General features: G+C 37.6%; 1 protein-coding gene across 2 annotated transcripts in view; it reads right to left on the reverse strand.

Moving 5' to 3' along the window:
- Positions 1–15,256, reverse strand: part of IL1RAP (interleukin 1 receptor accessory protein) — a 159,770-nt gene that overhangs the window by 108,047 nt on the left and 36,467 nt on the right. For both annotated transcript variants that reach the window (XM_062210153.1, XM_062210161.1), the window contains exon 2: positions 6,624–6,688. In XM_062210153.1, the coding sequence (XP_062066137.1) occupies positions 6,624–6,687 (64 nt within the window). In that variant the 5' untranslated portion in view covers position 6,688. The remainder of the gene's footprint in view (positions 1–6,623; positions 6,689–15,256) is intronic.

Genomic DNA, 15,256 nt, shown 5'->3' on the forward strand with positions numbered 1-15,256 from the left:
ATTCAAATAAAATGAGGCCATCGGGGCTGGCAGCAAATTGAATTCTTGCCAAAGGCTGAAAGAAACATTGCATAGCATTAAAAATATATGTCCTTGCAGAAGTAAGACAGATTTCTTTTTTTAAAAAAAAGGTCAATTATATTTAAATATATTAAATACACTTGATCTTAGCCAAAAAGCCGAGAAGCGATAAGTACATTAGATACAAATATTCTATTAACCTGAAGGGATTCTCAACTTTGTTTTTTTGTTGTTGTTTTGTTTTTTATTTGACAGAGTTAGACAGTGAGAGAGAGAGAGAGACAGAGAGAAAGTTCTTCCTTCCCTTGGTTCACCCCACAAATGGCCACTACGGCTGGAGCTATGCCGAACTGAAGCCAGGAGCCAGTTGCTTCCTCCTGGTCTCTCATGCAGGTGCAGGACCCAAGCACTTGGGCCATCCTCCACTGCCTTCCTGGGCCACAGCAGAGAGCTGGACTGGAAGAGGAGCAACTGGGACTAGAACCTGGCGCCCATATAGGATGCCGGAGCCACAGGCGGAGGATTAACCAAGTGAGCCACGGCGCCGGCCTCTAGGCATTCCCAACTTTCATAATCTGTACCCAACCTACCTTCCAGCTTGGTTTCTAAATACTTTCAGATTATCTTTCTGTTTGCTTGCACTATTCTGTTCCCAAATAAGAGATGTATTTCCTCCTGGAAAAACAGTTATTTTTTGACTGAGAAGTCTTTTCTAGCTACCATACACTATCTTATCTGTTATTTATTTTTTATTCTTTCTCTCAAACTTTACTGCAGGGCCCTTACAACAGGAATCTTCCCTCTTCTACCCTGGATTCCGCAAGATAAAGTGGTCACAGATGCTATTGATAGGATGAAGTAAAATCTTAATATTTCAATGATCCATAATGTTGCATAATAAAATATAAGAAGACAAAATTGGTTGGAGTCTGCTGCTGCTGTGGTTGGTTGATTGGTTTCATATATAGATAAGAAGACAGTGACAAAAGGGAAGAATGACTCCTTTAACATCAATAAACAACTCAAATGAAACAGAACTTAAATCAATGTCTCTCAATTGCTAATAAATCATAGTGCTAACTTATTTATTTATTCTGCATGGTATAATTCATTGCCAAATAAGTCAGGAGATTACTTCCACCCCCTGTAAATTTTATAAAAACATAATGGATAAAGAAACAGAAGATCTTAATAACTGCTAGCAGATCAAACTCCTAAGTGGCAATTCAGTATAAAGAAAAAAAACCACCATCTGGGGCGTCAAGGCAGCCTTCAAAACCTAGTTCTATGAGACACATCACCATGAGCTTCAAGCATGTAGGCTACCTCCATAGCTCTTCACTTCCTAAATATAAAATGGGTATAAGGAACTCTGGCCCCTCTCCCACATACAATGTTCTCTTTGAAATGAATGTTAGTACCTGTGAAATCTAGTCCCTCAGCGGGCACATGATCAAATGCTGACTTTGAAATAAAAAGCTATATTCAAATACCTGTGTGTTCATTTGGGGGACACAGTGTATGTTATATTTTTAAATGTGATCTATGTCACAAACAACTTTGATATGGAAATATTATTTAAATATACCATATTGTATATAGTACCATTTTTGTTCCTTCCCTCACTGGGTATCACAAGTTCTATATAGTTATTTCTACTCTGAAGGCAGCCTTAACAGTTTGCTTTCTCTAACACGTGGCAAATAAAGCACACCAAAGGGAAATCTGTGATGGGTGTTCTCTTTTTTGAAATCTTGCAAACAGCAACTTCTTTGAGTTTATTAATGTAAATGTTTATAACAAGTGAAACTTGAAATCTTGCATGTTGAGGTTAGGAGTACAGTGATTTTCCTCCTGAAGAAAATGTCAGGGGGGATTTAGGGAGGGATAGGCTGTAAACATAGCCCTTATCTAGAAAACACAGACACCTATTATTGAGGGATTCTTTAACAGTTAGCAAAATGATTCCTTGTGATTTCTTGCATTTTAATCTATTTCTAAGTTGTTTACGTTTTAGCGGAGCCCACGGGGAGAATATTTGACAAAAATAACATGAGTCTCAGGAACTGAGGCACTACTCAAAGTCAGAGTTATGCTGTTTCTGCCGTGTAATTTTCGGTAATTCACTCAACCACTTTAATTCTAAGTTTTCTTATCCAAAAAAGAAAAAAAAAAAAATCTGGGGAGGAGGACTAGCAATAGAACTGACATTCTCACAATATGGGTATGGAATGAATTACTCTGAATATATAAAATACAATCTGCCTTTTCAGTAAAGAGAACTTTAATGTTATTATTAACTACTACATTGTAACTATATTATCAGTATTAATTGCTTAAAAGGAAGCACGTGCTGGTTTTTTGCTATTTACTTTTGTCTTCACCTGAGATGACAATGTTGCTCCTCTATTCCTAAGGGCAGAAGGAAATCACAGGACTGCCACCAAAAAGACCTTGTTCTGAGGTCAGAATGTTTTTCCTTGAAGACTAATTCACTGCACTTGAAATTCACTGCATAGCACTAAAAGCTTATATTTCTTATGTTCCTTTCTTAAATATGGGGCTTTCCTTAAAAGAAGGATCCAATGGATGGGCTTAGAATTTGAAAATTTACAACAAAATAAAGCTCTAACTCATAGCTTATGCATGTAGAATGCTTTAGAATTTGAAAAATATTTCTCCCTTCTTCTTCATATCAACTAGATTTCCAGTAAGCTGGAAACCTGCAGCACACAGAGAGTCTCATGAAAGAACACTAAGTCTGCCAGCATCTCCATCCCTATCGAGGGCAATACCTTCAGTCACAGAGAGCTTGGTTGATCCCTCAGGATGTGCAATGATTCCTTTTTTCCCCTAGTAGCCCAGAGCCAGTTGCCCCTTTTATTTTTGTCAACAACGCTTCCTTTTTGTTTCTCTCCCTCTAACTAGGAAGTGCATCACTGACAGTGACACAATACACCTCTTCATAAGGAAGGCAAATGAGTATGTGCCAGATGGGCTGAGGGGATTACAACATGTTTCCTGCTCCCATGGTGACTCAATGGAGCTGGTATGAGAACTTATCTTATTCAAGAAGTCAGCTTCCCTTGGCAGAATTATGAGTCACAGTTCCTGGGTAGAAAACTCACTTACCAACAGTATTGAGGGAGGCACAGAGTGAGAGTTCCTTGGTTAGATTACAGTGAAGATCACTCAGAAAGGCAATGTAGCCAAGACCACTAGGGAGATTCCAGCACCCAGTTTTCTTCTGACACATCCATGTTCTCTCAATACAAGCAGCACAGGCACCTCTCCCTTTTTCTTCAAGGTGAGGCAAGATATACAATCACACTGATGAATAAGGATTTCAGCACTTTCACTAGAAAACTGGCCAGATTTGGGGAGAAAAGAAGATGTGAAGGAACTGTTAGACATTCTTTTAAAATATATGTATTGAGCATCTAGTATGTGTCCATGTGTCAACCTTTATTACAAGTGCTTGGATACCAACCAAATGGACAAAGTTCTGCCCATACCTTAACGACACAGAGAAATGTAGGTAAGGAGAAAGGTAAAGAGAGGGGCTGGCGCTGTGGCGCAGTGGGTTAACGCCCTGGCCTGATGCACTGGCATCCCACATTGGTGCCAGTTCGAGTCCCGGCTGCTCCACTTCCATTCCAGCTCTCTTCTGTGGCCTGGGAGGACAGAGGAGGATGGCTGAAGTCCTTGGGCCCCTGCACCCGCGTGGGAGACCCAGAGGAAGCTCCTGGCTTCAGATCAGTGCAGCTCCAGCCGTTGTGGCCATTTAGGGAGTGAACCATCAGATGGAAGACCTGTATCTCTCTCTCTTTATCTCTCTCTCTCTCTCTCTCTCTCTCTCTCTCTCCTCTTTCTGTGTAGCTCTGACTCTCAAATAAATAAATAAATCTTTAAAAAAAAGAGATAAAGAAATGTAAAGAGAGTGGGAAAAGGAAGGAAGAGTGAGAGGGAAAAGGTTGGAAGAGACAAAAGGAGAAAAAGGAGAAAGGAGAAGAGAGAAAGACAGGAAAGAGGATTACTCTAATGTCAGGAAACTTTAAGTGTTACAAAGGAAACTAAATCAGAAGAGTTATCTTAGTTAAGATGGTCAAGGAAGGGCTCTGTGAGCAGATAAGAAAAAATTATAACCATTATTTAAATATTTTAATATTCAAGAAAATCAAGATATTTAAAATCAGGACATCAAGTCACTCACCAATCAAATGGAACAGTCAGTCAAGCAGGACTACTTCTGGTCTAAAAATCCATCAGGCTGTAGATCAATGTATCCTAATAGAATATCAGTCCTGGTTATGATACAACTTTTCCTCTGTGAAGCCCCAAAAGACCAGTAAGTTTAGAAGTTATCTCTACTTCCAGCACTGCGCTCAACTCTGTCCCAGTTATACCTCTCCTTAGGTGCTATTTTTGGTTTCTAATACAATGCTTTCAGTGGCATAGAAAAACCGAAACACACCCAGAAAAGATGATCAGGATGCTAGGAGGGCTCAAATCCATGTCATGTGGAGGATACTTGCAGGTCTATATTATATTGCAGAACAGCAGGGTCATGGACTTATGATCATTCACTTAACCTTTCTGCAGGTCCCTCACATAGAAAAGAAACTAAAGTAATGATATTGAGAGTATTGTCCATGGTGCTCAGGAGAATAATGCTTTTTAAAATGAAGATCCCTAAACCCCCTGCATTAAAATTAGAGAACCTTTACATTAGCTATTTTCTGTTTCAATCAAACAACTGAGACAAATAAACACATGGAAATAAAGAGACACATTTCTGTTTTATGTACTAAAATATTTTTCTAAGAATTTGATCAGTTCAAATACAGAAAGGGTTCAATTAGATGATCACCAGTCAGAGATAAGCAAAGTTCCTCTAAGCAGTAAATTAGAGATGCAAAGAGACCTAAAAGATGTACTTTCTAATATCAAATCCCTTCCAGCTCTGATTTCAAATGAGTCAAGTCCAGGATGAATGAGTTTGGTCATTCAAACTCAATAAAGGTGCTAGGTGGCTCCTGTCATGACACAACATCCAAAGAAAGAAAGAGCCTAAAAACAGTGTCTTTTCTTTCATGCATATTTTTTATTCATTTTCAATTCTCTTTATATACAGAAGATTTCAACAGTTTGCACCCACACAGAAACACAAAGTGAAAAATACTGTTTGAGTACTAGTTATAGCATTAAATCACAATGTACAGCACATTACGGACAGAGATCCTACATGAGGAATAAGTACACAGTGACTCCTGTTGTTGACTTAACAAATTGACACTCTTGTTTATGGGGTCAGTAATCTCCCTAGGCTCTAGTCATGAGTTGCCAAGGCTATGGAAGCCTTTTGCATTCGCCAACTTCAATCTTATTTGGACAAGGTCATAGTCAAAGTGGAAGTTCTCTCCTCCCTTCAGAGAAAGGTGCCTCCTTCTTTGATGACCTGTTTTTTCCACTGGGCTCTCACTCGTAGAGATCTTTCATTTAGGTCATTTTTTTTTTTTTTTGCAGGAGTGTCTTGTCTTTCCATGCCTGAAATACTCTTCATGGGCTTTTCAGCTGGATCCAAATGCCTTAAGGGTTGATTCTGAGGCCAAAGTGCTGTTTAGGACATCTGCCATTCTATGAGTCTGCTGTGTATCCCACTTCCCATGTTGGATCATTCTCTCCCTTTTTTATTCTATCAGTTAGTATTAGCAGACACTAGTCTTGTTTATGTGATCCCTTTGACTCTTAGTCCTATCATTATGATCAATTGTGAACTGAAACTGATCACTTGGACTAGTGAGATGGCATTGGTACATGCAACCTTAATGGGATTGTATTGGAATCCCCTGGTATGTTTCTAACTCTACCATTTGGGGCAAGTTCAATTGAGCATGTCCCAAATTGTACATCTCCTCCCTCTGTTATTCCCACTCTTATATTTAATAGGGATCACTTTTCAGTTAAATTTAAACACCTAAGAATAATTGTGTGTTAATTACAGAATTCAACCAATAGTATTAAGTAGAACAAACAGAAAAAAATAGTAAAAGGGATAAAGTATTAATTTGTTCATCAATAGTCAGGGCAACAGCTGATCAAGTCACTCTTTCTCTTAGTGTCCTTTTCACTTCAACAGGTTTTCTTTTTGGTGCTCGGTTAATTGTCACTGATCTTTCATGTATATAAGCAGTATGACAGAAAATGTTATTTTTTAAAAATATCTCAATAGGCTACAACTATTTTCTCCATGACTGGCTCAAGTTTGCAAAACAGATCCTGCTAACATCACTGTCATTTCTTCTCACATAGGATCTGAGGAAAGGGGTGGAAATGGTACTCTATATGCCAAGGTGGTAAAAATGCCATGTATTATACACACCAGACCACAGCTTCAGGACTCTGTATGCTGTGAGGACTAGAGATGTGTCAATGCCTCTACCATCACCAAGATTTTATACCACTAGACCTCTAATTCTGTGCTAGAGCAAAAGAAAATGTAAATAGACAATATTCTGTTCTCATAAATTCATTCTCAGAGGGAATACATTCCCTTATACACGACTTGCATTTTAACTGGTTGTCAGAAGCCATTCACTTACCTGAGGCATCACTTTGGGGGATCCCATAGAAGTAAAGACTCATTACACACCACAGAAGTCTCATCCTGTTAACATAAACATAAGGGTAAGGGAGAGTACATAAAACTGTTAAGTACATAAATGACAATAACTAGTGTACATGTATTCTGACCATAGACTAGGGATAGTTCTAAGAGTTTTGCAATATAAAGTATAATTGTCAGGAACAACCAACATGATAGCCTTTGTTCTTCTTTGTTATTTTCTTTTTAATTCTCATACTACATAAGATAAGGGAACTCAGACAAATTTAAATAATGTATTCAAATTATTTGGCTAAAACTAGCAGAGCCATGATGAAACTCCAGGTACCTGCCCACTTAAGAAGTATTCATCTGATGGTTTTGACTAGGAGTCACATTTCTGGTAGATAAATTTAACCTTGTTACCCTTCTTCATAAGTGTTTGGTCTATTCCAAGTTGTGACCATTTCACGATCCAGGTAATTTTCCTTCTCAGAGATGAATAGTAAGTTTAGAAATACTTGTTTCAGACAGTCTGAATTCATACTAAGGGAAAAGAAAGAAAGCTCATGCCCTGTTGTTCCCACTCTCCTCATCTCACTAGAAGAGACAAAGGAAACAGGGGTCCAATTTCTGGGATATTTAGTCTTCCTGTTAATAACAGTTGAAACTGCCAACTACTATGAACCACTCCTTTACATTTGTTTGAATGATCTTTAAGGCAGAAATCCTACAGATTTAACAACTCTGTGAAGTATTTTTTTGTACTATCCTACACATATATGGCCAGTGATAAACTCTTTATAGGATAGTAAATGAAATCTGGAGATAACTGGGAAGCTTCATGCTCAAGACCTCCGCTTCCTGTTTTAAGCCCAGTGGCCATATGAGGATGCTTACAGGGGTTACAGTATATAAGGATATTTGTAGAGGTTAAAGTAACAGGTCCAGATCCTATTTCTGGGTGGGATTTATACCCACATCAGGCTAACTTAAAGCCTATTATCCCAAATAGTCTATGCCACAAATTTCATAACCACAGACCCACCAGCCTAAAAAAAAAAAAAAAAAAGGTATTTGATAAATATTGCACCCATATAATATCATCTAAAATGAGCTACCTTAAGAGTGCTATATAAAATCAAAAAGTGTAAAGGATTGCTGCCCAAACAACCCAGTCTGTGTAGTCATCCTAAAGTGCAATGCAAGTTTCCAAAGTCTGTTACCTCATTTTTTCACTATTACTCTTTTTAACTGTTTTCACAGATAGTTAAAAACTGTACATATTTAAAAGGTATTGTATAATGTTTTAAAACATGGATATATGTGTAGTGTCCAATTAGGATAAATAAATCTGTCTCCTCAAACATTTATCATTTATATGTCATCTTCCTTGACCACATATCAGCAAAAGTCTCTGGCTCATGTCATGCTTCCTGCTTCAGCTTCACAAATCACAGGTGAGTTTATCAGATCACAAGCAAGTGTTATGTGTCACAGATTAAATGTCTCTGTTCCAACCACCACCCCTTTCTCATTCTTATACATTATCATAGAGAAATCCTGTCTCTGTCATTTATGTATTCAATAAGGCATGTATTGAACATTTTCTATTTACAAGTTACAGGGATATAACTGCAGGGGCCTCTGTTAAGCAAGATGTAAGGCCTTCTCTAAAAGCACTTCTCTGTAGTAGAGATTAAACCCACGCACACCTCTTTAATATCATCAACTATGTATAAAATACACTCATGCAGAGGTACTTAGGAGATGTGCATGTTTATCAGACAGCAATTCTGGCACTAGGCAAAGTCTAGCAGGGACTTAAATGTGTATTGAAAAATAACTTAAATATAAAGCAAAAGTGATAAAAATAGAGAGTAACAGATAAGTGTTATTGAAGATTAGCGAAGGGAAGAGCTTACTCCAGGCAAGACAGTCAAAGAAGACTAAACACAAATGGTGGCTCTCTAACTGAGTAATAACTGATCTGGATATTTAGAATTGAGATGGGGAAAAAGAAACCCTTAGTGGAGAACAATGCTCAAAAGTAATGAAAGAGAGGAAAAAACAAATAGGAAACAGATTATAAATAATTCAGTTTGGCTCAAGCACAGAGTATTAGAAGAAGAACTGAAGATTTTGTTGGAAAGCAGAGACCGTTAGGATCAGAATATGGCAAGGGCTTGAATAACAACCCAAGGATTTAGGGTTTAACTTAAATAGCAAATAGTGAATCACTGAAGTGTTCTTATTCAAGGAATGATATAATCATCAAATTATGCCTTTTTGAGGTCACTCTGCCAGACACATAATAGATGGATTGCTTCTAAATTCTGTCTTGAAATCATTTTGGCTCCTAAGACTGTCATCACAATTATTGCTATCCTCCTACCTTTGTGTCATATACAAACTTGATCAGCATGCCACCTATGCCTTCTTTCAAGTCATTAATAAAACTAATTAATAATTCTGCATTAATCCTTGTCAGTGAGTGCAGCAAGATAATTCATTGCAATTCAAGACAAAGAAATTTCAGCCTCAGTACTCCACTACGCTAAAACACTCTGGCCTCCCAAATTGATTTGGCTATTAAAAAACACACGTTTCTCTAGATTTTCCCAATTTGCCTGTTTATAAGCTGCAAAAGTCCTAAGGCAACACTTAGAAGACATTCTAATTAGTGTGATTGAGGACTTTAATTAATATTCCCAAAAGTAACTGGATTATGCCAGAGGCAGCCAAGAGTCAGGTCACCAAGGTAAAGCTAATCTAAGGATAACCTATGTGCAAACACAGATCCAGTGACCGTCTTGCACTATGATAGATTAGAATAAAACCCACTGAAAAGAAAATGCGATTTTGCCAGCTTGTTTTCACAGACTAAAGGGACAAGTTTAGGAGGAGATGATTAGCTGGTCTGAAAACTCTCCAAGAATGCTAGATCATATAACATTTTATTGCACCCAGACAGAGAATTGTATTGTTATAAATAGCGATACAATTTGAATTCCTTTTTCTTAGCATAGGTGAGTGCTGGGCCAGAGATGGAGAAACAGCCAGAAAGCAAAGGAACATTCCTATTAATGATGGTTCCTCACTGTTTGAATTACTGCTTAGGTGATGGTGCCTAACAGACACTGTACTTGTGTCAGATGACTGGAAGCTACATATAATGAATTTCCTGTCAGACTTTACTGCATTACCCTTTTTATTTATTGTATGATCATTCTTATATCCTCCCCCATCACATACTGGTATTTCTCTTATGCTTAACATCACTGTTTCTGGATACATCAACTTGGATGCCAATATCATCTAGCAAGAAGTATTAAATATGTACTGAGTTCTATATAATCAACAGCAATGTTAAGGACAATTGTTAACATGTACCAGCACACTAATATCAATCTCTGAGTATGAGAATTGCTATTGTCTGCATTCCCCACACTTGATAAGCTCTTGTATCTCCTTATCTTTGAGTCACCCTGACCCCAGGGACTCTCTCAGGAGACCAGCAGGTGAGAGACTGAAATTGAGTTCGAAGCCCAAATACTGAGTCACCTTTTGTTCAGCCTCCTTCTTCACGGCAGCATTTAACCAGGCCAACAACTTTCTCCCTCAGTTTCTTGATTCCATAGTGAGCACCACACTCAAATAACAGCCACTCCTTCAAGTTAGGCTGGTACTTGTTCCTGATAAAGTCTTGTTCTAGGCTGGATAAACCTCATACAATAATGAAGTTGCTATCGCCTACTCCATTTCTGCCGCAGTCACCCAATGTCCTTTGCTATGCCCTGTCTAATGGAAAGCAGGCTGTTCACACAGTGGCACAAACTCCAACTGACCATATCCATGGGGGTACAGCCTGCTGCCAAATCACTTCCTAGAGTCCCAATCTCACCCAGATTCTTCTCTTTCCAATCTGTAAAAAGCATAAAGTTTCAGTTGATCTTGTCTTGGTGTGCACCAGAGATATAATAAAGAAGCCTTTAAAGTACATAGCACAAGCTATTATTAACCATACCATTCTACAGATTTTACCACTTTACAATATTTACTTAAAAATCAGGGTTATTTTCATCATCATTTGTAATCTTTATTTTTTTGAATCATAAGAAGATCCTTATGCAGATGACTTCATAATCTAATACTGATCAAAATGTTGGCAAAATGACACAGAAGATTCCAATTCCGGGTAAAATGAAGTATGCACACTACTCTGTATTTCCTAATGAATGAAGCTATAAAACATGGACATAATGTATGAAGCAACTATTTGAAGATTCCAAAAAGTAAACAGCATCACATTCTTTTTAAGTATGTATACCTTACCAAGTCTAACAGAATTGAAAGTAGGTTTTCTATCCATAATATTAACCCAGACATCAAAAATAAAAAGATAACAGGAAAATCTCTATGTACATCACATAAATAATATACTTCAAAATAATCAGTGGGTCAAATTGAAAATCACAAGAACAATTAGAAAAATTTTGAATTGGACAAAAGTGAAAATACAGCACGCCAAGTGTGGGGTTGCAGGTAAAGCAATGCTGACCGGGTAATCTGTACCATTAAAGATTTATACTAGAAATGAAGAGCTCAAGTGAAAAATGTTATCTCCCCTCCCTCTCCAAGCCCCTCCCCCAACCCTCACAGCCCAACCTCTGCTTAAAGATCCAGAAAAGGAAGAAAAAAAAAAAATAGGTAAGCAAAATAAAGGAAAGAATAATGAGTGGAAATCAAAGGATTTCAAAACAAAACAAAATAATATGCATAGAAAAAATAATATGCATAGAAAAAAGTGAAACCAGAAGTTGGTTCTTGGAAAAGAACAACAAAACTGATAAATATCTAGCCATGTACATCAAGGAGGAAAAAAGACAGACACATAAAACTAAAACTAGAAATGAAGGAGGGACTTGACTACTAATCACAGAGACATTAAAATGGTAATAAGGTAATCTCTAGGGACAGAAAAATCATGACAACATAAAAGAACCAGTGTCACAAAAACTGGGAACTATCAAAGCTGAACTTAAATGAAATAGACAATCTGAATAGTCCTGTGATTGTTAAAGAAATTTAAATGTATTCATCTCCAGGGCCTCCAGTAGGAACACAGATTTGTTAACACCTTGTATTTGGCCTTATAAAACCCTAAGCAAAAAATCCACCAAGTGGCAATCACACTATTCTTGGCCTTCTGACCCAGAGAAATAATATGTTTTCTTTTATACAACTAAGATTTATTTTATAGAACTAAGATTTAGACAGTTTGCTGCAGTCTTAGGAGAAAATAATATGAGACATACCATATTCATAAATTGAGAAACTCAACATAAGAGAATATGTCGATTTTCTTCAAACTGACCTACAGCTTTATTTAATTCCAATCAAAATCTCAGTAAGATATTTTAGATACAGAAAAATTGATTCTTTCATTTATATGAAAAGGGCATAAATGTTGAAAACTTTTTTAAAAAATAAGAATAAACTTTGAGGAAATCACCCAACCACAGACAATTTTTCAAATATTAAAAGCAGGGGACATATTTTATTTAAAAGACTGTAGAAAGCAAATAAACATGGTAAGATTTTCAACATCATTAGTCATTAATAAAATACACATCAAAAACCACTACACACCATACAGAATGGCTAAAATTTTTTAAAAAAATGTTGACAATGCCAAGTACTGTCAAATATCCAAAGCAACTGGAACATGAAATGGTACAGCTTCTATGGAAACCAGTTTGGCAGTTTCTGATAAAGTCAAGCATAATATTGCCATACTTACACAACCCAGCAATCTTACTGCTAGGTAACTCCCCCAAAAGAAATAAAAGCCTTTATGTTAACACACAAAAAAATTGTCCTTATGTATTTATAGCATCTCTCAATTAATAAAACTGGAAAGAAATATCATTCATCAGGTGAATGGATCAGTCAAATTCTGCATACAAAAAAATAGAATACTATTGAGCAACACTAAAGGAAGACCTTTAAATACTGTGTGTTGATATAAAAACATAGCTGAATCTCAAAGGTTTTGTGTTGAGAGTAAGAAACTATTTCAACAGGTTAACCATCTAGCAGCAAGCATGGTAGTACAGCAGGTTAAAGTCATTGCCTGTCAGCATCCCATATAGGACTGCTGGTTCAAGTCCTGGCTGCTCATCCAAGACTCTACTAATGTGCCTGGGAAAGCAGCAGAGATGCCCAGAGCTGTAGCCCTGCTACCCTCATGGGAGACATGGATGGAGTTCCTGGCTTCTGGCTCCAGCCTGGCCCAGTCTTAACTGCCATAATCACTTAAGAAGTGAACTAGCAGATGGAATAGCTTTCACTTCCTCAGTCTCACTCTATCACTTTGCTTTTCAAATAAATAAAATAGTTGTTTAAAAAATAGTTAACTGTCTTTATGCATTATTTCATTTACAGGACATCCTTAGGGGCTGGGGCTGTGGCATAGCAGGTTAGGTTGCTGCCTGCAAGTGCCAGCATCCCATATGGACTCTGGTTGGAGACCCAGCTGCTCCACTTCCTATTCTTCTCTCTGTTATGGCCTGGAAAGCAGTAGAAGATGGCCCAAGTGCTTGGGCCCCTGCACCCATAGGGGAGACCCCGAAGAAGCTATAGGCTCCTTGCTTCAGATCAGTGCAGCTCCGGCCATTGTGGCCATTTAGAAAGTGAACCAGTGGATGGAAGACCTCTCTTCCACTGCCTCTCTGTAACTCTGCCTTTCAAATAAATAAATAAATCTCTAAAAATGAAAAAAAAGAAAAGAAATGAAGGGCATCCTTAAAAAGACATAACTGGAGTGACTGAGAACAAGTCAAGGGGCTAGGGATGATGGGGGGGGGGGGGTGACTGCAAAGAGATTCCACCAGGGAGTTATCTAGACGGATAGAAAGGTTTGGCATCATGATCGTGGTCATTATTATGTGATTTGACACAGGGTTAAATTCATGCAGCTATACTCGAAAACAAGTCTTTTATTGTTTGTTAATTAAAAATACTAAAATATATTTTAAAGAGGTATATTTCCCTTAAAAAGCCTTTTAGAGCAACAAAGGAACTGTGAACTCTTTTAAATAAAAAATAAAACTATTTTAACCTAAATACGGTATCTATTTTCAACATTTACTTTGAAAATGACACAATCTTGTAGTTAAGTCTGGAATGTTCCAGAAAAGTCTACAAATAGAGCCACAAAGGGAGATCAATGAACTGCCCTAACTTTCAGCTTACCAAATCAGTGCTGCTGACCTTTACTGATATAACAGCGGGGTCAAAGTTCACACCAGAAAACATTACCACACTGCTCTTACATATAGCCTTCTCCTTTCTAACTAAATAGCTTCAAAGTGCTTGGAAATCTGAGGGGACATATATAACATAATGCATCACCTGCTGTCTTTAGAAGCTTGGAATAGAATGTGAGCAGATTGATTTCCCTTTGTTCTTTAATATTTTGAATAGCAATGTGCTCCATGGGGTGAGAGAAGAAATATCATCATGAAGTTCTGTCCCTCATGAGGGAGAACTAGAACTGGGTTTTCAGTGACAGAAAGGTGAAAGAGCAATTTTAAAAGAGCACTGAACTTGAGTTCCAGGATTGACTGTGTGACCTTGGACAGCCTGAGAGTAGAGGTGCCAAATAATCACGTTGACGCTTAGGAGGAGTTAGAGATCCGCTCACTGTCTTCAAGATTCATTTAGGACTAATGTTTGATGTTTTTACGGATACTTCTAAATGAAGTCAATGAAGTCAGGAACTGCAGTCCATTGGATAGGTTGTCATCACATCTTCTCTGTTTAGAGACCCTGAGGGATGGAGGGATGGTAGAAACTAATACTGGCCTTATCATTTGTTAAGAGAAATACAACCTATAATTCCTGTAGAGTAGTTAGCACTCTCCAGGGCCTACACAGTCCTCAGCAAAGGCCAGCTATCATCAGCTCTTATTAAGTAAGATAATAAAGGTGAGGCATTTGACAAACTGTGGAGGAGTAGGCAATGTGAACTGCTGCCAACATTACTGATAATGAAAACCCAAAGTAATTTGTTTCAAGTTGACCACTGACTATCAAGCAAAATTTGCCATGCCCCCCTTTTTGAGTGTTCAGATCCAAGTTCAGTGCCATTTCTAAAATACTTCAAAGAAGAGACTCACAGGTAAGTTTGAACCTATAAACTACAGGAAAGCCAAGTTTTGATAGGTTCTGTGATGAAACAGAAACTTGGAAAATTATGATCCAGAAGATTTCTCTCCTCTTGGCCTCGTATGTTCATTTTTAAAAACAGAAGTAAAATACCCTGCCCTGCTCATCTCATAGGTGAATGTAGAGGATCAAATGATGTTATGGATGATGTGGAAAGGGACTTCAAAATTATAAAGTCCTACACCAATATAAAGTATCAGGACAACTAGTTCTTAAAATGAAATAAGCTAGACTTCTTTATGCTTTATTTTGTTTAAATTTGAAATAAGCTCAAGGAGTGGAGCTCTTAAAGGCAAAAGTAAATATTTTATAAACTGCTTAATTCAAATCAGAACATGGATTAACTTTGGGAATAATGACAGGGAAGGGCAAGAACCAGACTCATGGTGTCTTGCATTC

This window comes from Lepus europaeus, chromosome 2 (genome assembly GCF_033115175.1).
Source record: "Lepus europaeus isolate LE1 chromosome 2, mLepTim1.pri, whole genome shotgun sequence".
NCBI lineage: Eukaryota > Metazoa > Chordata > Mammalia > Lagomorpha > Leporidae > Lepus > Lepus europaeus.